The sequence below is a fragment of the Hypanus sabinus genome, chromosome 4, assembly GCF_030144855.1.
Source record: "Hypanus sabinus isolate sHypSab1 chromosome 4, sHypSab1.hap1, whole genome shotgun sequence".
Classification (NCBI taxonomy): Eukaryota; Metazoa; Chordata; class Chondrichthyes; order Myliobatiformes; family Dasyatidae; genus Hypanus; species Hypanus sabinus.
Genome location: NC_082709.1, coordinates 128,779,872 through 128,807,075, shown reverse-complemented (window position 1 = coordinate 128,807,075; position 27,204 = coordinate 128,779,872). Strand labels below are relative to the sequence as shown.

The window sequence follows — 27,204 nt, the reverse complement described above, 5'->3', positions numbered from 1 at the left end:
CGCAATTCTGGCGTTTTCCCAATAGATGACGCACTCTATATACATTTGTGGCAACCCATTTCCTGGCACATCCGAACTGGCTCACAATTAGCCAGCGTTCCGGCTAAGGGAGATAGCCTGCGGGGATTTGCGAGCACAGAGCTTTGGAGCCTCTACGCCACGGGGGGCAGGTTGAGGGAGGCTTAAAAGTGAGGCTGGGGATTTCGAATAAAGTTTTTTTCTTCGACTGCAGTTACCGACTCCGTGTCGTAATTTTAGCGTTGCATGTAGCACACCGCTACACATTGACCTTTGTTGAGGTGCAGCGTATTACTTCACATTTGCGCTTTACTCTTTGTTCGGCTCGACCTATTTGTGTGAACAGTCGTTCAGCGTCATGAACATCAACAAAGCCAGCCACAGATCCAAGTTAACTGACCAACACCTCAGATCCATCCTGAGAATCGCCACAACAAAACTAAATCCAGACTTTGATGCGCTGGCTAAAAAGGGAGACCAACAACACTGTTCCCACTGAAATTAAAAATAAGTTTCTTCGTTGTGTTATGTAAAAAATGCATTTGAAAATATTTTTTTCAATAAGCCTTACATGTTACATGTCATTTCTGTTAAGTGATGGACATGAGTAGTGCGCAGGTGCACGTACGTTCTCAGAATAAAAAAAATGCGCTCCAGTTCAAATAACGCGCTCTGCATACTGGCGCGCTGTCACTGTTCTGTCCTTGTGCTGGTCGTTGTTGAGTTTTGGCACAGGGGACAATTGAATAAGAAGGAGCAGGAAAAGTAGACCTGCATCTCCTACCGTTTTTGAAATAAAGAGAGGCAGGAGGAGAGTGATGATGATAATATCTTGAAGGATAACAGAATTTTCAGTGCTTTAAAATAATAACTGTTACTATTAAAAAAAGCTGTATTTTATTCATTTAATTTTCAGTGTTTTAAAAGTCATTTAAATAAATAGCTAAATACCATGGGACTTCAAAGACAGATATTTTGTTGTAATGCATTTGTTCATTTTCAATTGAAATTAAAGCACATGTTTTCTACATATCCCATGATATTTTATTTTCTCTTATGAGGTGTATTACCAAAACACTCCATCCATCTGCTCCTGGTCCGGCCCCTCTGTCAAATTTTAGAACCCTTTGTGGCCCACAAGTCAAAAAGTTTGCCCACCCCTGGGTTAACTGGTCATTGTAAATTGTTCCATGATTAGACAAGGGTTTGAACTGGAATTGCTAGGCGGTGCAGCTCAAAGGGCTGGAAGGGCCACACTGTATCTCGATAAATAAATCAATCAACCAGAATCACAATTTGAATTTCCAATTACTTCTGTCTTTCGCAAAGCTTGTGCATGGGTTGTAGCCAAGCAAATTCATGGTTCCAATTCCATATTTCATTCGATATTTAAACTGCAACGATCTGATTTCTGTATCTCCATCTTCTTGCTTATATACAACAAATTAACAATCTAAGTTCAAGCCCATTTTTGTAGAGGGACTTTGATGTCTCTCCATCATACATGTATTATGAGCAAACTGTGAAGAAGTTATCTAGGTTACCCCAATTAAGTGCAGAGATGGTTTGATTTCCCATTTGGGCATGGATATATTATCAATACATAAGCAAATCCTGTTCAGAATTGCCCATTTACAGAATGCACAATTCTGTAAAAGGACAAAGGCCTTGTCTTTGGATCCTAAATGGGCTACTTGCTTCACATATGCTTTGCAACTTTATTGTCACAGGCTTACATACCCAGGGTACAAATGCCAGAAAAGCTGGCTTTTTACAGCAGCAGCACTGTGCATTACGAACAGGACAAACTTAGGTAAACGTAAACCTAAGTTAACATTAATTATGCATAACTTACACAACTGAATTAACACAATAATATTAGTGGCATTGAAAGATAAAAAATATGGTCCAAGGTAATGTTAGTATTCCACTCCACTCTCAGCTGAAATCAACTAAAGACCAAAAATGGGTTCTTGAACCATGTGTTGAGTCATAGGAGAGGTCCAAAAGGATAGTTAAGTGTGTCGTACAAATGGCTAACTCAACATTCCCTTGTGCCACGTAATTTCAATTTATGTACGAGGAGGCCATATTCAGCAACACTAAAGCTGATGAGGGAGAGTTGTTGCTAACTGTCCACATGTCCAAGATTAGCTAAGACAAAGAATTTTGCATGGCAGCTTCTTAAATACACCAAAACATAAAACTTGTTGTCAAATTCAAGTTTTTTGAGTTGAATTCTATAATACACCCAAATCCAACCTTGTCACAATTCACAATGACCATCATTGTGACAGTTACTATGGTAAGATTTCTCATCTTCCTAATTGCCATCTTTTCTATAGATAACCATGACATCCTCTTCTTATGGCTATCTATCATTATCTAGCTGGACGGGGCTGTTCAGGCTTTGAGCTGTTTCTCTGTAATGCACCAAAGCCAGAGACTGGTAGAAAATGGCTTCTCACAACACCTACAATCAGGAGATCACCAAAGGTGGAACTTTGCCCTTTCAAATTCCCATCTGTGCTACTCCTCAGTCACACAGCTCGTAGAGGGGCTGCCTCACTGTGCCAGAGATCTGGGTTCAATCATGACCTCTGGTGCTGTTTTTGTCAAGTTTGCATATTTCCCTTGTGACCATGTGCATTCACACTAAGAGCTCCTGTTCTCTCCCCCCCCCCCCCACCCCACACACCTTCCAAAGACATCAGAATCAGGTTTATTCTCACTGTGACATGTCATGAAACTTGTTTTGGACCTAGAGTACAGTTCAATACATGAAATATGCTAAAATTACAGAACTATGCAGAAAAAATAAATCTGTAGTGGAAAAAGAAAGCAAAAATAGTGAGGAAGTGATCATTTGGGTAGGAGACTGTTCAGAAACTTGATGAAACTGTTCCTAAAACACTGAGTCTGCCTCTACAGGCTCACATGCCTCCTTCCTTGATGGTAGTTCTGAGCAGAGGGATGGTCATTGGTTGTCCACTGTAAACTTACTTGAATGTGCAGATGAATGGTTAAGTCTGGGGTAACTCAAGAGACTAATCTTCAAAAGGCATGCCCCTTTTCTCACTGTTACCATCAGGATGGAGATACAGAAGCCTAACGGCACACACTCAGTGATTCAGGATCAGCTTCTTCCCCTCTGCCATCTGATTCCTAAATCGACATTGAAGATTTGACACTACCTCACTTTTTTAAATATACATTATTTCTGTTTTTGCACATTTTTAAAAATCCATTCAATATATGTAATTGATTTACTTGTTCATTTATTACGTTTTATTTTATTTGTTACTTTTTTTCTCTCTGCTAGATTATGTATTGCATTGAACTGCTGCTGCTGAGTTAACAAATCTCACGTCACATACCGGTGATAATAAACCTGATTCTGATTCTGACAATGGGGAGAATAACAAGAATGTGATCTACATAGGATTAGTGTAACTTGGTGTGGACTTGACGAGCCTGAAGGCTGATTTATACTTGTGCATACGGGCTACGCCATAGCCCTGATTTTCACTTCTGCGTAGGCTCTATGCCGTAGCAAGCATGCGCTGGTCTGTGCCAAAACGCTAGTTGGCGGTGGAGTTTCTATGCCACTGTGTTGAGTTTCTTCATGAAAGACATGGATGAGGAAATGCATTTCAAACATTTTCGGATGTCGGCAGGTAGATTTGACGATTTAGTTCATCTATTTTGCAACGGTGTATAGACATGGTGGAGAAGAAGCAACCAGAAATGCGTAGGAGGAAATGTGATGCTACCAAGTGGACCAATCACAGTTGTTGCAGTCTGCGTCGCCATGACGTGTGAGTTGCTTTTTTTGGGAGATTCATGTCACCCTACAGCATAGGGTACGTGGTACCTATGCCATAGATACGACACAGAAGTATAAATCAGGCTTTAGGGTTTCTTTCTGTGCTACATCTTAGACTACATACGAGAACTTGTCCAAAGTCTTAAATACTTATTTCTGGAAAGCGGCCTTTGGCGGATTTAGCTTTGTTATACTAATTTTCATGGCACAGATACGTAATAATGTAAATACATATTTAGCTGCCAAACAATTCAAAAGAATGGAATATTGTACACCTTACAGGTGAAACTCTTGTACCTATTCAGTTCTACCTGTGAAATATAAATTTATTCTACATAAACATTAAAAGGACATCAACTTCAATGTGTTCATTCTCTTCCCTAACTTTTATATTAAAAATGCATTCAAACTTGATTCAAACTTTTGTCTTCAAATAAACTCTGAAACTGCTGCCATGGTTCATTCTGACCCCTATGCAATTACTTTAACTGTATAACCAATCTGATGAACGGAAGGAACTTAAGATATTGTAATCATTCTTTTCTTTTGGTAAATGTTTAATGAGGCTTGATGATCATTTGCTATTGAATAGCTTCCCCATAGTGGAACAAGGAGTAGAGATCTGATTAAAGAGGTAACTAACTGAAGTGAAACATACTCAATCATTTTCCACGGCTTTGAATAGGTAATTCAAGCATAACCATTTTAAAAAATCTTTTTTAGGTAAACATTTTTGTTCCTGCCCATTAGAAATGATGAATATGTGATGCCAGTGCCAAGCGTGAATCAAGAATTTTTTGTAAGATAATTAGTCTAGTACATCTATATCCTTGTGCATGGGACTAATATTTCATTCCAGAGCAATATACTTAGAAGGGTTCACCATAATTATTTCTAGCCCTTTCAAATCCAATGAGTTCACTTCTAAGTGCAGTTTTAGATGTCGAAGAATTTCAATTAGATCCTGTTTAATCCCTTGTTATGGATAAACAAAAGAGCAAAGTGTTCTTCAGTTGTATTTCCTAGTTGGAGTCACCTTTGTAGATGGCCAGTGTTATTTGTCTTATAATGTACTGAGTCCCAATGCACAAATGCCAATTCTGAACTTAAAATTTTATAAAACATATGGACCAAAAGCTTTTGTTTTGCTGTGAAGAAAGCAAAATCTCCAGATTTAACGCAAGTAATAAAGTAGATGCGTGAATGTGTTTCGTGATTAACAGTGATTGTAAAAAAGGAAGAAGAATAATCTTCGCATTAAATCCTTAGTTTATTGCCTTACAATCAAAAGCAATTAGAATACTGCTGCTTCACCATCTCAGCAACTGGTGCTGGCCTCTGGCACCATCTCTGTGAGTGGAGATTGCATGTTCTCCTTGCAATGCAGTGTTTTCCCCATTCAAGTTTCTCGCCACATTCTAAAGATATATTATTGGGTTACTTGGCTACTATAAATGACTCCAAATGTACAGTAAGTGAGTTGGAGGATAATCAGAGAGACTCAATGGGCATATGAGAGAGAATATGTTACAGGGAACTCAGTGCTTAGTGGGATTATTCCAATAACCAAAAGCTCAATGGACCAAGTCATCTACTGTGTTGTTATGAGTAAGTATCTCAGTGTCTTAACCAAGGCTGGGCTCAAATGCAAAATTCACAATAGCAGTAATTTCAGAAGAGGCTCAAATGAAAAATTTCAATATTTAATGCACTTATCTTGCACTAAATATCTACTGCAATATATCTTTAATGTTGATAATTAATATGAACTGGCAAAGAAAAGGTTCATTTCCTTGAACCTCTTCTGGACCCTCTTCGATACCAGCACATCCTTTCTTAGATAATGGGTTCAAAACTGCTGATACTCCAAATGCAGTCAGGCTAATGTCTGATAAGGCCTGAATCAACTCAAATCAGCAAGGATTGTGCTGGGCAGCCTGCAAGTGTCACCAAGCTTCTGGAGTCACATAGCATGCCCACAACTTACTAACCCTAAACAGTATGTCTCTGGAGTTTAGAAGAAAATTGGAGCACCCAGAGGAAACCACATGGTCGTGGGGAGAATGCACAAACTCCTTGCAGACTATGCCAGGAACTGAACTCCGATCATACAGCCAATGCTTTAAAGTGTTGCACTAACTGCTATGGTGCCATAGCATCCTAAATATGCAATGTTTCATATATTTGCATGTCATCCTTGTGCAGGGACCAAGGTAATCTTCTCCAGTTTTAGTAAAAGTGCTGCCAAAGTGAACACAAATCATAAATAATAACTCACAGATAATAATACACGCAACACATGGTAATTAACACATGCAATAAATTATGTTCTATATACTATCACTCAATATAGCCAAATGAGTCAATAAGATTCCAATGGATTTTTTTATATTGCAATATTCAATGCAGGTAGCTTAAGAGAGGTTGGCAGTGATTTCAAGTGCAAAATTGCAACCTTTACTTTCCTAATTTGTAAACTGAACCATTAAAAAAAATCCTCACAAAGCAAATAGAATTTGAGTCAGAGGGACAATGATTTGAAAGAAAGTTCGGTGGCTCTGACTTAAATTGCATTCCTCTTGCTTTGATATACCACTGACCACATCAAAGACTTTGGAAACATCCAAAGCACAACCTCAAAGTATGAGAACATTTGAATAACCTCAGCATTGCAATACTTAATGCACTTTGCCTTGGGCCTGAACTTTAAAAGAGACATTGCAAGTTCAACCTCTAACAAGCAGATCACCTCTTTTCCCTGTTTCTATGTTTAGGTCAGCATGTTCTTATATTGCAATGTACCAGTGCTAGGACAGAAACAGTGGTTCACTTCAAATAGTATTCAATGGCAAAGCACTCTACTCTACCGCTGGTAAACAGAAGGAAAATTTCCTTGCAACTAACAGTATTCTCAAAGATTACCACCCATGTAGAGAACAATGGCAAGGCACATATAAGCATTTTTTATATCAGTCACTGTAACTAATATTTATGACATGGAATAATTTTCCTGGCAGGATTCCATTTTTATCTAAGTCTTATTGACTCTCAACCTCATTAAATTTAACAGTTTCCAAGCCAGCATCAAAAGTTATCAAAAGACTCTATGTTAAGTATAAATCAGTTTCTTCCAGCCAAGTTCAGCACTCCCTGCTTTTCTCTAATTGTTTTAAGCAGTGCTTTTACATTCTTCCTTCTTCCTCCTTATTAAAACCAATAAAAATAATTGTGATACTATTCACATTCCTCTTGGAATGATACAAGACACTTCACAGCTAATGAAACATATTATGGCTTGTGTTCTTTACTTCCATTGCATCCTGGCCAATGGACTACCTGATTGGCAGACCACAGTTTGTGTGGCTTCACAGCTGTGTGTCAGACATGGCTATAAGCAGCACAGGGGGTCTACACGGGACTGTGTTGGCTCCCTTCCCATTGTCCGTGTATACCATGGACTATAGATACAAAACTGAATCACCTCATTTGGAGATATTCATTGATGACTCAGCAATAGTTGGGTGCATAAAGGGAGGATGAGAAGATGAATACAGGGCCGTGGTGGAGTACTTTGTCAAAGGGTGCAAGCTGAATCATCTGCAGCTAAACATCAGTAAGACAAAGGAGATGGTGATGGACTTTAGGAAGACAGCCTGCACTGCTCCTTGTTACTATTCATGGGAGGACATGGATGCGGTGAGAACCTCCAACTACCTCGGGGTGCACCTGGATGACAGACTTGAGTGGAACGCCAACTCAGAGGCTGTATGCAAGGACCAGATTCACCTCTACTTCCTGAGGAAACTGAGGTCCTTTGGATTACATAGGTCTCTCCTTCACATGTTCTACCAGTCTGTTGTACTACCTTCTATGCAGTGGTGTGCTGGGGCAGTGGCATAAACCTGGGTGATAAACTGATTGGGAAGGCTGGCTCTATCATAGAAGGAGTCAAAAACCTAGACATACTGGAGGTTGCAGTAGAACAAAAAACCCCATGGAAAATCCTGGCAATTCTGGACAATGTTTCACACCTTCTGTGTGCCACCTTTTCTGAACAGAGGAGCACTTTTAATAATAGACTAAGACAACTGCACCGCTCCAAAGGGCACTAATAGGGTATTAGGCTCTATAATGAATTAAGCTATAGATGAGGAAGTGATGACCCCTTTCTCCTGACAGTTTGAGGTAACCTATTTTTTATTCTTTTTTACTTCTCTTCTAATACTTGTATATTTGTATATCTGTGCACTTGTAAAGCTACCATAACATTGTAATTTCCTTTGGGATCAATAAAGTATCAACCTACATTAGCATAGATAGTTATCATAATTGCCAATGATGAGTTAAGCCAAAAGGGCCCTTTTTTGTCAGTCTATTTCTATTATTCTGTGAAAATTGTGCTACATAATCTTTTATAAGCAACTGAAAAATAAGATGGCACCAAGGTCTATCATCTCAACTGAAGTGCAGCTTCTAGAACAGTGTAAAGCTCCCTCAAAACTCCATCAAGGTTTCTTCAAAATGCAATTATCCCTCAATTTTTTTCTACCTAAGTACACCATTCTAAACTTCCAGATTTATCTTTTCATCTCACTGGCTATCTCCCCATTCCCTCTAAAGCCTGAATGGATGGGCCAATCATTTTGTTTTGCTGGACTAAGAAATACAGTTCTGTGTGTCCAACAGTATTTTCTAACACAACTAAATAAAGGCTTCAAACATCTTCGTCATGGATAAATCAAATTGAAAAGTTTTCACTCCAGCCAAAAACTGAGCAATATATGACAAATTTATTGCCAATGGGAGGCTATCAGACTTAAACATCAGCTGTTTCTCCACAAATATTTCCTGCTTTGTTGAATATTTCACCTCTTTTTATTTCGAATCTCCAGCAGTGTAATTTTTCTTTTCATTTTTCCAAAGATTAATTAGTGGCACAATAATGTCCTTGGATCCTCGAAGTAAAACTACATGGCCAGAAGATATCTACAGATCTCACCTGAAGCTCTTCTTCCAGAGCAGCAGTGGCACTTTCTCCATTGCTCTCATCAACTACCACGACCATGTGTGTCAGAGAGTTGACTCGCACTTGTTCTTGCTCTAGATCCTCTTGAAGAAGCTACATGGAAACAAATAATCAAGGATAAAGACGATTCCTAGAAAATGAAAATGTCCCTACTTTCCCTCACGTGCAACAATAGTATAAACTATAGCTTAAGCACAGTTTTGGTATTTTTAGATTTACATGTCCAAGTCTGGCCCCAGTTCTACCTCAGTGATACATTTAGAGTTTGTTTCTTATTTTAAAAAAAACTTCCTGGACAAGGATTTAAAAACAAATTTCTTCAAGAACTTGTAGATTCATATTTTTTTTTTTTTACACAGGCAAGTTGAAAGTACCACATGCAAAGCTAGAAGAGGGGCAGAATCGACAGTCAGCGCTTTTCAAAAGTCATAAACAGGTAAAGAGACCTCCTATTAGATCTCATTTGAGCTCCCAGTGGTGCAGACTGTGTAGGAATATTATCAAAGCATGCCTCAGGTTCCATTTAATAATCACGCCATCCTGCATTACTGCTGAGACAATGCAAAGTCTTATTGATTCTAAAAAGAGAACCTGATGTACTAAATTATCCATTCAGTTAACTGTCTCCCAAGCAAAACCACTTGGTTACTGCTATTTTTTTCATGAGCTATTTATGATTAAAACTAAGCTTTTCAAACACACCAACAGAAAATAGTTTTGCTTCCAAGACAAATTGACCCGCTTGATCTCTTTCAACAAAATGAGATGCAACCATGTGGGCACCATGGTAACAGAATGGTTAGCACAACACTATATTGCAATTCAAGACATCGGAGTTCAAAGTTATTCCGATGGAATGAGTGGGTTTTCCCCAAGTGATCCAGTTTCCTCCCACAGTCAAAAGATGTACCAGGTAGGTCAGTTGTTCATGTAGATTGTCCCGTGATTAGGTTAGGGTTAAATCAGGGATGTCAGGGACAGCACAGCTCGAAGGGCCAGAAGGGCTTACTCCACGCTGTATTTCCAAATAAATAAATAAATAAATAAATAAATAGATTTGTGCCATGGCATAATCCATGTTATATCTTGTTCAATTGAGGAGAACCAAACAGTGTTTATCTTCTTAATAAAAAAAACTTCCCTAAATATTCCTGGTGTCAGCAACTCCAGCAGAGCTGCTGTCGGTGCAACAATTTCAATTTGTTGCACTTTTAAATGTATGAAAATTCATATTTCAAGGTGTCTGAAAAGCTTGATCAAATAAAAAGGCAGAAAAGGAGACTCCAGGAAGATCTTAGAGCAAAGAAGAGGGGCGGGATAGACAGTCCGCCAAACCTCAATAGCAAACCATGTCACTTGCAAATATGAATGGAATCATTTCAATGTTTTTGCTAACATAAAAAATGGAGATTTGAAAACATTGAACTCCCAGAAGCTGGTGTGGGGCTGTAATTTCTATGAGTGATTAAGTTATTCTGGCCATAACACCACTGAGCTACATAGAGCAAGTCAAACAGGAATGCTTTATTAAAGGACGCAGTAAGTAAATCTGGAATCAATTCTGTCAAAGCCAAGCTGTTAAATGTCGGTATATTTAATAACATTGTTAATTGTGGATAATGTTCCAGGGTTTAAAGGGGAAGTGGTGTGTAGCATTAAGAACTGGTTCTGGAGCATATGGATAATGGTTGCCAGGAATTTTAGTTCCTTGAGAGTAGTATGTTATGGCAATTTATTTTTAGAAATTGACTCACAATACAAATATAGGCAAATTGTGATTTTAGAGCAAAGAAGTTAGTTCGAGGTTATGCGAAGATATCGATGGACTGGTTAGATCATTGCAAGAGTGACAAAGGGATTCCCTTGGCAGAAAGTAAACAAAGCAAGACAATAAACAATAGAAGGTGGGGTGCAAATCCAGAGGAAGCTTGGAATGGGAGTGCAAAATCACAAATCCCTGAAAGTTGTAGGTGGGGTGGTTAATGTGTTTCAGGCTACGTCTGGTGTACTTGCTTCTTTACTGAGAGAGGAATAGAATACAAGAGTTGGGTATCTGAAGAGCCATGCTTTATAGGACACAAACCAAATGTCTACTGTTTTGCTAATAGGAGCAGAATTTGGTCCTTCAATGTTTCAAATTGCTATTTTTTGGCCACATCTTTATATGGGAATCGAGAAACATTCTGATGTAAATTAATGGACCGTTGTGGATTATTCATTATCAAGACCAATCAGTTAAACTCTGAGATAAAGTGTTAGACAAACAAGTCAAAATGAGTAGAATGGGCCTAGGCGATGGCATCATGTTGGCTGATGAAGGAGAAATTTAAGATAATAAGATGGCAGCTGAACCAAAAACCAAATAAAAAACAAATTATGTCTTGCTATCTGAAGAGCAAGACTGGGTGAATTCTCCCTTTAGTTTATTTAAGCAAAAACATCAAATGATAATAATAACACAACTTTTCTGTTGTTGATATTAAATTATTTGGTGCATGGATAAGTTTTGACATATTTATTTAACAAAGGAAACACCATATGAAGTTTTGAATTAGCAACATAAGTGGAAACTGTATGGTGAAGCAAGTGTGGGTGGAACTTTGTTTTATCTCTTCCCATTAAAAGAGTCCTAAATGTCATTGATAAACCCACTCACTTTCAATCCATTCTAGAAGCACCTAAATACTTTATAATTCACATTTTTTCTGGTAAATGATCACTGCAAACAGAGTGTGGCTTCCCTGTTGGAGTTGAGCTGAATTGCCTGTATGACCTGGCATTTTTTTGTGGTCTTGGAGCAGTGGGATGGTTGCAATACGTACGGGCCGGAATTGCTGGAGCGGACTTGGAAGTAATTTGATACAGTGGAGGCAAAGGGAAGTTGAGAAAATATCCGAGATATCATCGATTTAACAGCCGAGCCAAAATGGAAAGGCGGGTACTGGCTAAATCAAGGCGACAGAGCCCAAACTTGAGGGCGTATCGAAGTGGCAGAGAGCGAGCAATGACCTGATGTTTTGACAACTTTGGCACTGGGCCAGATTGAAATAGTCAGGGTGTCGGGGCTCGGAGGTGAAGGATGGTCCGGTTCAGCTCGCTGTTCCACAGGGTTTGCTCATCTCTGTGATGGACTGAGGCTGAGGCTGAATGCTGCTTACTTGCTTTTATTGTTTGCACTATTTGTTTTTTTTTGACAGCCATCTATTGTTTCAAATGGGTTCCACTGGGTTTCTTTGTTTTGCAGTTGCCTATAAGGAGATGAATCTCAAGGTTATATAAAGTATACATAATTTAATGATAAATGCATTTTGAACTTCATGAATTTAGTATTTGTGCAAACTCCATATTCTTTTAAAGAGTCACAAGAGGCAGCAGATGGCAGAATCTGAAGCTGGAGAGACACAGTGGGCCGAGCACGTCTGTGGGAAGAAAAGAATTGTCGACATTTCAGGTTGAAAACCTACAAAAGTACTCACTTTATGTTCCTCCACTTGCTGTTTTAAAGCTTCCAGATCTGGTCCAAGAGGCATTTCCTCCATTTGGTTAATTCTGTCCTCTGTATTTGTTAACCAATCAGCTAAATGTTTCAGCTGCTGCTGCTGAAGATCCATAAGCTCCTCGTGTAATCTGGAAACAAGAATAAGCGGTGTCATTGTCTACAATTGATCCAGTCGAAGAGATAACTATGCAACTTACATTTCTGTCAAAGTACTCTGATATTTTGTTTTGCTTAATTTAATTTAATTCATACTCAAAGTACAAGCTACATTTTAAAAATTCAGGGACTTGGATGATAAAATGAATTATTAATGCAATTTTGCTTGATTAATTGTTACCAAACAATATTTGAAGTACGGTGAACACTACTAAAGTGAGATTAATTCAATTTTGCTTTTCCAAAATGACAATAAGGTAAAAAGTAAAATGCAATGCCCCAATCACAAGTCTTAAGAAGTCCTGGTATGTTTACTGCACTTATCACAAATTACAGGAATGGGTGAACCAATTCAGCTCAACAAGATGTAAATTTTCCTTTTCCATACATAAGTCACAAAGAGCAAAATGATCACTATGAAGCTACCGATCCAGATTAAACAAAACTAAGTAAATTTCTGAGCACACCTTGAAAGTCTCCGTGCTTTGTCATCTGACTGGAATGTGAACTGAAAGCTCTATTCACCCTATTTTGCTTTTGCACACTACTTTTTCAAGGTTTATGACTGCAATTAAACACAATTCCAAGCACAAATTTTCAAACATGACAGAGATAACTTAAACTTACTTAGTCTTGCTTCTTTCAGAAGTTTTTATTTATAATATACAAGAGACCAAACAGCATATCCTTAACACCTCTACCTGATCCAAATCTAAACAATATTTGTGAAATTGTATCAATCAGTTCAATAAACATATGAGAAAGAACTGTCATTTGAAACAGTTAATGGAAAGTCGTTAGTTGTTGTCCTTCAATGCTCACTTCTATTATCTCCCACAGAGGCCAGAAATGTGTCTGACAAACTGAAAATCACACATCATACTCAAGGTCTTCTGCTTGTCAAGTTCTATTACTCTGCACATGTCATAAGGAGTGACACAGCAGTTTAAAATCTTGATATTTCAAATCATGTCATTTTATTATCCTTCCAATGAAGCAGCCAAATGAACAAAAGACCTCAGGGTTCACAGGGGAAATCATTCAAGCAATTATGCTTACATTCCAGGAGGAATAATTGATTGCGAGACAAGAGAATATATTTCAGAGACTTTAATTATCAGGCAGATTCATGTCCTCCTCGGAGAATCACTAAATAAAATAATTCAGCACAGTTACAAAGTTAGCAAAGTTAATCCCTCTTCTCAGTTCTTGATTCATAGCTTCATAGGTTGTGGCTCATCAATAGTTTCTCCAGCTTCTTTTAAAACAGGATGAGATTTTTAAAGTGAGTGCAGAATTTTTCCATTCTTGGTGTTCATGAGGTTGTATCGAAAATGTTTACGCCAACATGGGCCTGGGTATGACCAAGTAATAATTACTTGGTCATACCCAGGCCCATGTTGGCAATTGAATGTGCCATAACACAGTAAAATTCTGAACAAAGACTGGTTCTGCACATTTAAGTAGAACAAAAAGACCTATGGTAATTCAAGAGACTACAGATGCTGAGATCTGGAGTAACGAGCAATCTGCTAGCGGAACTCGGTGCGTTAGTCAGCATCTAAGGGAGGAAACAAATTGTCAATGTTTCGGGTATAAAGACATCAAAAAGACCTATTCTCAGCATCTAATGTTTGTACACTCTATGCCAATGTTCCTCATTTCAATGAGCTTTTGACAAAAAAAACACTACAAGGTTACTCCGAAGCAGTAGCATAATTTGCTTGTTATTTTGCACTTAGGGCAAAATGTTGCCTTCATTTAGGGCAATGTGAAGAGTATAAGCATGACAAATTCTGCAGATACTGAAGTCTAATCCAAAGCAACACACACAAAATGCTGGAGGAACTCAGCAGTTCAGGCAGCATCTACGGAAATGAATAAATAGTCGACGTATTGGGCCGACACCCTTCCTCAGGGCTGGAAAGTGGGGAAACACCAGAAGAAAAAGGTGATGGAAGGGGAAGGAGGATAGCTAAAGGGTGAGAGTGAAGCCAGGAGGGTAGGAAAAGTAAAGGGCTGGAGAGAGAGGGATCTGATAGGTGAGGAAACTGGACCATAGGAGAAGGGAACCTGGGAAGGTATTCAGCAATTGAAAGAGACAGAGAATAGGAAAGGTGAGGGGGATGGAAAAAAAATTACCAGAAGAAGAAATTAATACTCATGCCATCAGGTTGGAGTCTATCCAGATGAAATATAAGGCGTTACTCCTCCATCCTGAGCGTGGCCTCATTGTGGCCCAAGAGGAGGCCATGGACCAACATGTTGGAAGAAAGTGAAGAGGACTTTAATACGTGAAATTAAAAACAGGCAATATTGTTTATTTCATAAGCAAATTAACAACTAGACCTGCATCCAGTCCACACAAGCACTATTCTGACAACTTTTTGAGATTGGCTTCAAATTCCTAATATGTGCAAACACTTCAGGAGAAATGTCAGAGGCCAAGGGCTCAATCTGTCAATGAGCCTGGTCAGAACTGTATTTAAGTCCTTCAACAGCAACTGTAGCTGCCACCAAATATAAAATACTAGGTGTATTTGATTATTTTTAATTGCATGTCTCTACGCAGGAAAAACATACTGATAAATGAGGGCTCTTGTTGCCTGACTCAATCCCTCTCTCGACATTAACTGAAGTCACTGAAGTCAAGACTAATGGAAAGAAGGAATTAATATTCAGTAAATAAAAAGAGCTGGAGAAACTAAAGGCACTGAAAACCAATAAATCCTCCAGACCTGATAATCTGCATCCCCGAATACTTAAGAAACAGCTATGGAAATGACACAAGGAGCAACTATAGGAAAATTTACAGATAATTATTTCAACTAAGAAACAGGAATTAGAGCAAAAATGGGGGACTACAGACCATTTAGTTTAATATCAATAGTAAGGAAAATGCTGGAATCCATCATAAAGTATAATAGGACACGTGAAATATTAGTTAATCAATACATAATTATATATGGAAAATCATGTTCAATAAACCTATTGGAATTTTGTAGATATGATTCGGCAAATAGATGAGTGAAAACCTGCTGGTGACTAATTTCTTCAGCCTAATCCAAAATAGCAATGTTAAACACACAAAATACTGGTGGAACACAGCAGGCCAGGCACCAGCATTTTGTGTGTTTAACATTGCTATGCACCCTGGCCTGCTGCGTTCCACCAGAATTTTGTGTGCGTTGCTTCAATTTCCAGCATCTGCAGATTTCCTCGTGTTAGCAATGTTAAAATCTGAATTCTGATAACAGCCTTTCCTCTGGTTCCTGTCCTTTTTAATCTATTTCGATTTTAAATTAATAGGTTTTTATTAAAAAGAAATTCAGCATAGTAACAGGCCCTTCCAGCCCATGAGTTTCCAAAACCCAATTGCACCTACGTGATCAATGAACCAACTAGTCTCTGTCACCAGCCCTGTAATAGTATTATACAACCTTGCCTCACACCTCTCAACTGTATGCATCAAACACAAGCAAACCAGCAAAGGTAGGCCTGCATAGATGCGTTCAGCAAAAGGGCTCTTTCCATGCTGTATGATTCCATAATTATTTATCTAAGAAATATCAGCTTCAGGTTCCATTTATAGTTACTTAAGATGAAAGATGAGAGGTTGCCTCAGATAATATTGGAAATGTCAATACCTAATCATGGAGGACAATTTAAACAGCAGATAAGCTAAAGCAGAAACAAAGATTGCTAATAGCAGAGATTAAAGCTGATATCATTGTAATAAGGAGGCTGTAGAGTAGGGGTTCCCAACTTCTTTTTTTAATGTCATGGACACTTACCATTAACCAAGATGCCCATGGATCCCAGGTTGGGAACCTCTGCAGAGAAAAACAGCGAAGTTCGGAGTCAAATTGCATTACTGTTACCAATTGTCTGGCAGGAGCCAGCAAAATGAAAAAGATTATGGTGAGGAACTGTAGCTTGTGACAGAGGCCAAAGAAAATGGAATTGTTTTATCGATCTTAATTAGAACGAGTTGTTTCTCAGCCAGGTACTCAAAGAGAAAATGCTGGAAACAGTTAGCAGGTCAGGAGAATCTTGTGAAGGAGAAATAGGGTTAATATTTCAGATCAAAGCCCCTTTGTCAAAACAAGGTATGAAAGAAAATGCTGGTTTTAAGTTCAAAGAAGATGGGGAAGAGAAGGGTAGGACAAAAGAAGTACCTCTGAGAAGGTAAGAGTGGGGTTGCTATGGTGATAAACTGTAAAGAAGCATCTGACTGCTGCGAGAGAGAGAGAGAGAGAGAGAGAGAGGAGATAGTTATAGATATGGAGGAGATATAGATATATGCCCACAAGTTAAGCAATTTCATGGAGGAATGAAAATAGAGTTAGTTTTATTGATGGATAACTAACAGATAAAAGTAGCCAGTTCTTACACCATCCAAAAATGTTTGACAAACAAGCCACATGATATCATGGCGACATTACTATGGGTCATATGAGCTAATACTGAGTACAAATGGCTGGTAACCATATGATGTAAATCTTGATGTCATATCGTCAACCAATAATGAAGAAATGAGTGAGCTGACAATTGTTCCTCAAGGAGATGAGGACAATGGGGGACACAATCAAGCTTTTGCTGACTAGGTAAGAGTGTAGTTCAGCAATCAGTCAGTTCATATTCTGTTTAACATTTGTTGCCAATGTGCTCTCCAGAGCGAATCCTGAAAGTCAACGTCAACCGTAGTGGCTGTTTTCTTCCTCAGAATTATTAATGTTTGTCTGCAACCTGTTATAAAAAAGGCAATTTAATAACTGAACATGATTAATCTCCCATAATTTTCCTGCCAATATTAGCCATGGCAAATTTCCAGGTCATGATTCAAATTGCAATGTAATTCAGGAAAATTCTATCCATAGACAATAAGCAATGTCAGTCAAGGTTTTATTAATATCATTCATTGTTCTTGCTGGAGATTAACACTCTTAGAATACCATACCTAGTAATTTTTAAAAGGATGTGAAAGGCTGAAAAGAAATCTGCAAAGTTGATTCTGGTGACAGAAGGCTTTACTTAAGTAAAGAGATTCAATTCATTTGAGGCTAAAGGTGAAGAGGGATTCTACAGGAGGTCACCACAATGATAGGACATTGGCTGAGTTGGAGAAGAGTAATTCCTATCAGTTGCTGTATCAGTACCAAGAGGGCATTTGTTTAACACCACCAAAACATTGAAAGAAGTAGCATTGCATAAGTAGAGTGTGGGGTGCCCTTCAAACAGCCAAAACAGCTTTTAATTCATTATTTTGTAATTATTCAAGAAACAAAATGAAAACATTGAGAGATGAACAGGACCTTAGACTGAATGGCTTTCTTTGTATTATAAAATTCTCTAAATATAAACTTTTATAACTATGTATTGGACTTGTAATGTGGTGGTGTCATTTATTTAGCATTTCACACTTTTTAAGCAAATAGTTACATTTATTAGTTTCCACTGGATAGTTTCAAATTTTCCAAATATCAATTAATTACGTCCATAGACTTTTCAGAACAAACTGTTGCCTGTGACATAAGCAGCCAAATACTGATATGGAAATGCAAATTTTGGCAAAGAAGCCAATCTCTTACTATCTTTTCTTTCGGTTAGTCCTGATGAAGGGTCCCGGCCCGAAACGTCAACAGCGCTTCTCCCTATAGATGCTGCCTGGCCTGCTGTGTTCCACCAGCATTTTGTGTGTGTTGTTGTTAGCACATTGAACACTACTGGGAAAAGTATTAAAGAATGGAAGGAAGCTCTGCAGCAGGAGACCAAAGCTGCACAAACACCGTTAATAACACACTGTGAAGGATTACAGCATCATTCACAGCAATTTCAGATTTCCTGCATTTAATGCACTATCACAAATATAATAACAGAAGTTCTTCTGCCATTAAGATCACAAATTCCATCCCATGAAGTCACTAAAGGAATTTTCACACTTTACAAGGTCCATTCAGTGTCTGCACATCAGGTATGCATTCTTTACATCCAGTGTATTTCACAGATGTTCTACTGTTGCACTGCTTCAGTAAAATGACTAATTCATTTAAGCTTGGAGCAACTTTGGTCAAATGTGCCAAACTGATGGTGCAACTGGCATCATTTCATCTTGACTTGAGGCGCTGACAATGATTACACATTCAGGAAATCTGTAAAAGGTGCTCCACATTATATCTTCAATATCTATAACAACACTGGATTCTTATCATGAAACAATCAAGGTAAGTCAACAATTTATATGGTGGAAAAGAAAGTTGTTTCCATATCATATGAAGGAGGAAATAAATAGAGTACACAATATATTGCAGACAAATTTTGTAATTGTTTCATTGTAGAAAATATTGCAATAATATTGACTGCATGGAATGGGAAAGCACAGTTATTCTTTCATCTTCCTCTATTCCATCCTTGTTCATGAAGAATGAACAAAGACAAGGATAATCTATAAGATGTGATGTTTGTCTCCTATATTCCAGCAAGGACCTCATGGCAAATCTGATAACAGCTTGGCCAGTCTCTTTGCAGCAGATGCAAGGTAAACAGATAATTTAATAATAGAAAAATATATTCATAATTTTTCCAACCTTACAAGCAAAAACCGTATATACGATAGAAGTGCCTTCATTGTTTTTCTAAAACTTTTCCAGCATCTGCACACATAATTATGAAAAAAGGGACACCAATCTTTCCTTTGTGATAGAGATGTTAAGATCCTAAGAAGGAACAGATAAGTCCATTGCAATGAGATCACAATAACTACAGTACTAAGGATCCCATGTGGCAGGTAACTTCATAAGTTCTGAGCTCACATATCACTGCCCACATGAAAAGAGAGTTAGGATTAAAGCCTGAAAAGAATCAAGGCCTGAGAGTCAGCAAAGCAAACAAAAAAGAGTTAGCACAAAATATGGGATTTAAAGCAATCAAAATCATATTCAATTAATCAAGTGTGACTGAAATTGTGCTCCAATGATTCAATGTAGTACAATGTAGTCTTTGTCTCATGTGTAAACTACAATAAACCAAGATTAGGAATGGAATTCAAAATGAGCCTACACTTGGTATTCAAACACAATGCAATATTTTGTAAATTATTTTGCAATTATGTTTGATAATGGCTTGAAGCCAAATGATCAAATTACTGTGTGAGTACCTAAAAGACATAGAAATCTGTCCAGAATAGATAAGGCCATTTACTTACTTGCTTTGTCTCTCCATACTGGCTACTCTGAGAGTTTCCCATCGGGAATTCAGCAAGTTCATCTGCTCCCGAATTTCATTTTCTTCATCTTCTGACAATTTTCCCTCTTCAATAAGTTGATTCCCAGCCTGTAGAATATTACCCACACTACCTTGATGTGAGGTTAACTCCATCATAAAGCCCTGCCAAAAATAACTAATGTAAGTAACAGATAACTGATGTTTCAAAGATTAAAAACATTACCTGTAAAGGCAAAATTCATTGATGACAACTAACTTCAACCTTACTAGGTTAATTTAAGTTAAAAATGTAAACTTATCTACAAAAGCATTCACTTTCTCTCATTTATGTCAAAAATCCTTCTGAAATGCTTTAGTGAGTTCGAAGGGAACATTGAACCAAAAATATATCTGTAGAAATAATCGAAAGTATAGAACTTCTGCATTCAGTACATAAATAATTAACAATCAATGCATGTCTCCTACGCTCATATAAACTCAGTAATTCATTTACTTCATGGGCATGAAACTGCTCCTTGACTTCCTCCACATCAGCCGAGATTGCACCCTGTGCCTGTAGTGAATCCTCGGCAGAAAGCAGCCAGGTCAGTACTAGTTCTAGTGCAGTCTGGTAGCTGTCCAGGTCCACTTCGCTTTCCACTGTTGAGCTTCCAGCTGGCTTCTCTACTGAGGATTCCATGAGCTGCTCAGTAAGATACAAGAGTGGATATTTATCCATTAGAGACAGCTCAAATTGTTCTGGTTCATTAGCAAAATAATCAAAGCAATAACAGTATGGATTTTCAAAGAATTATGACCTAGATTCATTTTCCTTCAACAACATTGCAGGATTTGTTCTAAAATTCAGAGAACAGCTGTAAACAAGTGGTAATTCCAATGGTTATATATCCAATTCTACATAAAGAAATAGAAGTTTTTGGATTTTGCTCATTACAATGTGTGTTTCCAATTATGTTCCTACTTCAGCTGTATAATGTATTCATTACTGATTAATGTCTTCTGGGACTTAACAGATTTACAATTTCACTTAAACTTGTTAGTTTTGCCACTCGCAGCAGTGAACACAACAATCAAAACTTTTCAGTTTCCTCTCTGTCCTAGCCCTGCTCCCCACACACTTCACTCACTTTTCTGCTCTCTCTAATTCCATCACCATGCAGTTAATAATTTGGACCATGGAAATGACAGATTGATTGCTGGGAGGTTTAGTAAAAAAAAATGGGTTGACCTCATCTCCTACCAGACTTATATTTCTATTTACTAGATCCTTGACCACAATAAAAAAAAATCTATAAAATGTACAAAGCAAACATTAAAAATTATGAATTCCCCAAAGAGCATAAATACAAATTGACACAAGCAGTCCAGTCAAACCGACTGAGGCTGTACTACATTTCACAAAGAGAAAAACAGTGCTTTTTGGACGTCTTTATCCACCAAGTCATTTGGTCATAGGATCTTCATTTTGAGCTCCTGGAAGGAAGGTTCAGAATTCCAAAAAGCTGGTGAAGTTTCTCCTTTGGTGTAAAGACAGTGATAGAAAAGAAGGTGTGGATGAAGAAAATTCAAGCCAAGGAATCCAAATGGAATTTGGTTTCAATGTAGTAATAGAACAATGAAAAGAGTTGGAATGTGCGTACTATAATTGAGAGAAATGTACCAAATTACATTTCCAATGTGACCAATACATGAACAACAAGCTGGAGGAACTCAGCAGGTTGGGCAGCATCCATGGAAACGAGCAGTCACCATTTCAGGCTGAGACCCTTCATCAGGACTGAAGAAGGAGGGGGTAGGGGCCCTATAAAGGTGGGGGGGGAGGGGGAAGGTACAGGTGAAAAACCAATCAGAGGAAAGATCAAGGGGTGGTGGAGGGGAAGCAGGGAAGGGATAGGCAGAAGAGCTGAAGAAGGAATGTAAGGAGAAAGCACTATGGGTAGTAGAAGGCAGAATCATGAGAGAGGTGATAGGCAGCTGGAAGAGGAGGCACAGTGAAAGTGGGATGGGGGAAGGGAGAGGGTGGGAATTACCAGTAGTTGGAAAATTCAATATTTGTACCAAGGGGCTGGAGACTACCCAGATGTTATATGAGGTGTTGCTCCCTCTCCCTTCCCCCATCCCACTTTCACTCTGCCTCCTCTTCCATCTGCCTATCACCTCTCTCATGATTCTGTCTTCTTCTACTACACATGTTGCTTTCCCCTTACATTCCTTCTTCACCTTTCCTGCCTATCCCCTCCCACACCCCTTGATCTTCCCTCTGATTAGTTTTTCACCTGGCACCGACCAACCTTCTCCTTTCTACCCTCCCCCCACCTTCTGTATAGGGCCCCTGCCCCCTCCTTCTTCAGTCCTGACAAAGGGTTTCAGCCCAAAACATTGACTGCCCGTTTCCATGGATGCTGCCCGACCTGCTGAGTTCCTCCAGCTTGTCTGTACGTGTTGCTTTGACCACAGCATCTGCAGTGTACTTTGTGTGACCAATACATGAGACATCCAACTTTCGATTGTTCCAAGCTTGCAGCTAAGCAAAGCTGTGGGCAGGGAAGAGTACATTTAATTGTCCAGCCCAAAATTGTCAAAAACAACCAGGAAAGCACTTCGATCATGATTGATGATCCAGAAAATTCTAAGCATAGTGATAGAGCAGCATCCTCTCCCCTTCCCCGAGTTGTACTAGAAAGAACGAAGTTTCATAAAGAGATCAACTATAAAATAAATAAGATGTCAGCAACAAACAGATGTTCAATCTTCTCTGCCACAGATTAGCTTACAAGACTTCAACATTTCCTCCAAGATCTCTACTACAATCTCTGGAGCACAGTCAGGCCTCGCTGATCAATCCATTTAAAGTGTAATAGGTTTGGGACAGTTAAAACTGTTCAATCAGTTCGGTCATTCAGTCTCTTGTCCAAAACGACATGAATATTTGCAAATCATTTAAAGCTGATTTTTTTTTATTGTGCACAAAGATAAAGATGACAGAAAATGAATTCTGTTGCTTTCTCTCCAGGATGACAACCCTTCCCAGAGTAGGCAAACTAAACTAAAACTGTCCAGAAAATTGCAAATGTTACCTATTATTTTGTATCATTACTTTGGACATGCTTGCAGTCAATCATGCACAATATGAAATAAGAATATCGATTTTTAAATGTGTTATGTAAAAATTTAGCTAATATCAAGTTGCAGTCTCAAAGGCAATAACACTTTCTCAAACTGGTAGGCCTGGACAAGGCACAATTTTGGCCTACTTCTTGGTGATCTGAATGCAACATCCTGTCCATATCTCCAGAGGCAGATCAATTATTTGAATATGAAAATCAGACCATGGGCTTTGCCATCAGGAATTCAAAACTGAGTCCTAACTTCATGTAAGGTTAGAATGAGAAAAATAATTCTGGCATGATATTGAAATACGGTTTTAAATTATTGCCGAGAAATTCACTCAAATTCACACAAATTAATTAAAAGGCTCTTGTCAGTGCATTTGCTCAAACTCAAAGAAATGAAATGAATTTTTGAGGCAAAATACAACACACAACAATTTAGCAACAAGGTATGTGACCCCCTTAAGCTGCTGATCTTTTTGGTTTGCCTCAGTTCCATTTTGCTGTCTTTTCTCCACAAAACTATTTCCCTCACATTCAGAAATCCACCAATGTGAAGCCATGATTAAACTGTGACTCAGCATCCACAGAATTCCCAAAGTTCAAAACGTTCATCTCATCGCAGTCTAGAGTGACCTTTTCCTTATCCTAAGACAATGGTTCTGCACTTGTACTGCAGTAGAAACAATGCCACAGTGTTAACCCCATCAAGGCAGATTAGAATCAGGTTTCATTGAGATTACACATTATTCTCCTGAGCTGTGGGGAACACAGGCTTCTTTTGCTCAATTCTTTCTAAAAACAAAACTCTCATTGCAGGAATTAATATTATGAACTTCCATTTTCTCCACCAAAACAATTATATCCTTGCAAAAATAAGACTAAATCCTTTGCAATGCTGCAGGATTTATCTTGCACATGCTTTCACAGCAAGACTTCTATACTCTTATATTCAATCTTCCTACAGTCAAGGACAATGCTCCATTTACTCATAGAAACTTGTACTAAAACACTGGATTTTTTTGCAGCTCAAATCAATCCTGCTGAAAACCAACTCTGAATAGTCTCACACTATTTAGAACATATGCTACTTTTGTATTCATTTGAGCAAATGGATGTGCTCACATTGAATATCATAGCAATATCAAAAGTGTTATGTACCATTCAGAATTGAATGGAAACCCAGATGTGTGGGTGAAAGTAATAGAGAGCTGAGAATTAAGGCTATCAGTCACCTCTCATCCTTTGTATTTCATCACATCCATGTTTTCCACAGGGAGGTAAATATATATTATACATTATCAAAAAAACATTTAAAAAATTCATTTAATTTCATTTGGTGTAAAAGCATCATCAGATATCAAGCCCTCAGTTCACATCTGAACAGCACCATGTACACCTTGTTTTGACTTGACTGGTAATGTTCAGAGATAAGTGCCACTCTGGAAGTTTAAGCCCAGAGGTTTTGTTGGCCATGGAATGTATGCCTTAAACAAGCTGCAATTTCCTATGTCAATTGTATTTAAAATCATATTTCATACTTAAGCACCACACAAAAGAAACAGATTCAGTTGCATTACCACTGTCCAAAATATTGTGAAATTTGCTGTTTTGCTGCAGCAGTAAAATGCAAGAACAAGAAACTTACTACAAATTACAAAATAAACACTGCAAAGAAATAAGATAGTGTTCATCTATCATCACAAGTGTAATTTAAAATTGTAAAATGAAGTGTAATATAAAAGTGATCACAAATATAAAAATACATTGTATTCTTCCACATAAGAAGCAATTGTATTCAGACTTTTCAATTACTATACATAGAATGCCAAAATTAGAGACTTAAACATATGAATCACCCATCATACATACAACTGGGTTCTGAAATAAATTGTGCAAAGAAACTTTTTTTCTCTTGTTAAATGCTGCCATCCTATAAGGGACATTTTATGTAACATGAGTTCTAACATATCAGTGGCAATATTTTTCTGCACAACTCAATGATAATTTTCTTTCAGCAAATTAAGCTGCTCAGGAAAATTTGACGCATGAAGAATGTGAAAACCTGAGAGTTGAAGTAAATAAACAAAAGCCCCACAGGCTGGAATGTATTACATTCAATACAAAGTCTATTTGAAGATAAGCCAGCATCTGTTTGCAAAAGATTGAAACATTAATTATGTTCATCCTGGCTATTAAGCAATTTTGAAAACAATAAATAGCACACAATTTCCCAACAGAATTTGGAGGTTAACAGATGGTTAATATTATTTAAAGCACTTCTCATAAAGTATAAGCATATCTTTTTTACTCCCAAGCTCAGATCATGTTAAAGAATTTAACTTGGTTGAATTAATCAATTAAAAAGTTATCTTTTGCCTAGTAATGGAAGGATTTCTGACCTCACTTTCAATATTACTATCACTTAACTACTCTAATTTTAAATTAATCATAGTGTGATGAGTTTTTTGCATAGTTTGAATCCATTTTTACAAAATAATCCACATTAAAAAAAAGTAAAGTTGAGTCAACATAACGTTCTTCTTGTGGCAAGAGAAGTCCAATTTAAGGACTAAATTCATATGAAAGCTCCAATAAAAATGAATGTTGAAGTGAAAACGAGAGTGAGAAAATCTCTTTAAACAAAGCATCACTAATAGGTAAGTGGAAAACAATCTTTAACCATACAAGAACATTTGCTACACTTCAGACATCAATTATTGTTTATATGTTACACCATCAGTTGTACTTACTAATAGTGGAGGTTTTGCTGGTGCTCTGTTTTGGCAAACCAAAGGTATGCTTGGGGGGTTAAAAGAATGCAGTGTATTATAGATTAAATAAACAGGTGTACGCAATTTCTGCACCACTCCACCACGAGTGGTGGGTCAGCTAACTTCATGAAAGAATTCAAGTTGTGAAAAAATAACTGCACCTCTGAGAAAGTGCCTTGTGGCTACAGGAGATTGAATTTGGGTGAGTTGATCAAACATCCAACACTTCAAATAGCTGTTCCCCTTGAGAACTGCCTTTTTGAAGCTCCCAGCAGACAGAAATTTTGGAAAAAAAAACTTAGCTTTTGAAAAAAGTAATGCTATGAGGTTTAGGTTACAGATCAAATATCTCCTTCCATATTGCCATTCTGAGTTCACTCCCTCTGATGGCAAACTGCAAATGCAGCATTGTCTCTCACAGCCTGGTAATGGAGGCTCCAATGCAGAGAAATGCAAAAGACTGCAGAGGGTAGCAGAATGAACCAGCTCCATTACAGGCACAAACCTTCCCACCATTAAGAGGTGGTGCCTTAAGGTAACAGCATCCATCATTAAGGACCTTTACCATCTGGGACATGCTCTCTTTTTGATTCTATCATCAAGCAAGGAGGCCTAAAGATCCACACTCAGCAATTTAGTAACAGCTTCTTCCCCTCTGCCATCAAAGTTCTAAATGGTCCAGTATTTCCTTTTTTTGTTATTTAACTTTGTAGTTTACAGATGTTCATATCTTTGCACTGTACTGCTGCTGTAAAACAAACTTCACATCAAATGCCAGTGATAATAAATCTGATTCTGAAGCAAAAACGTTCTTTCCTGACACAGATCATAACAGTTCAGTTACATTTTTTTTAATACCTTGAGGGTACATATATTTCATTCTGCAGAACGAAAGTGCAAGCAGTTTGATGACATGCAAGCACTTTCTTCCACCAACTTTATAACCACAAATAGGAAAACAAATATGGTCCAGATCTGGTCACGTCTTTGCTGACAAGCCCCACATCCCCAGCTGTCATTTCCTCCCACAGGTTTATCTAATCCTGAACTGCCTTCCAATATCTGCTTCCAAAGAGTTGTTCCCATCTGCTGACAGTCAGCATGAAACCAGGTCAGTAACATTCTGCCGCCTCAAGCTGTCATGTACCCTGCAGCTCTTAGCTCCTCAATAATATCATCTTTATTTCAGTGCAGTGACTCAGTGCTTCTCAGTTTTGTGGGGGGGGGGGGGTAAGAAAATACCAGCTCCTCAAACACATGGTAATAAGTAATGCAACAACCCAGTTACAATGAGCACCAGATGAAAACAAGCCAATGATAAATACAAGAATACATATGTTCTGGGATGGCGCAGTTGAAATACTTCTCTACTGAAGGAGCTGTACGGTGCTTCCTTCCCTCTGATAGCCTGTCGATCACCCTTGGGCAAGGTGTAGCATCAGCTTAATCCCCAGATCAGGGTCATGTGAAGCATTAGGAGCAGGTGGTGGATGGTCATAGGAGCAGCAGGTGAATATCACAAATTCTGGTTATGTAACCATTGACGACAGGTAGGCAATCTCTGAAGAGTT

The 27,204-nt window shown here is 38.1% G+C and overlaps 1 protein-coding gene and 1 pseudogene across 10 annotated transcripts in view; both read right to left on the bottom strand.

The window, feature by feature from the left end:
- Positions 1-27,204, bottom strand: part of dmd (dystrophin) — a 1,939,431-nt gene that overhangs the window by 1,241,922 nt on the left and 670,305 nt on the right. For all 10 annotated transcript variants that reach the window (XM_059968142.1, XM_059968139.1, XM_059968147.1 and 7 more), the window contains 4 exons: positions 20,243-20,431; positions 19,730-19,911; positions 12,347-12,497; positions 8,844-8,963 (listed from right to left, as the gene is read on the bottom strand). In XM_059968142.1, the coding sequence (XP_059824125.1) occupies positions 8,844-8,963; positions 12,347-12,497; positions 19,730-19,911; positions 20,243-20,431 (642 nt within the window). The remainder of the gene's footprint in view (positions 1-8,843; positions 8,964-12,346; positions 12,498-19,729; positions 19,912-20,242; positions 20,432-27,204) is intronic.
- Positions 6,005-6,101, bottom strand: LOC132393604 (U6 spliceosomal RNA; annotated as a pseudogene).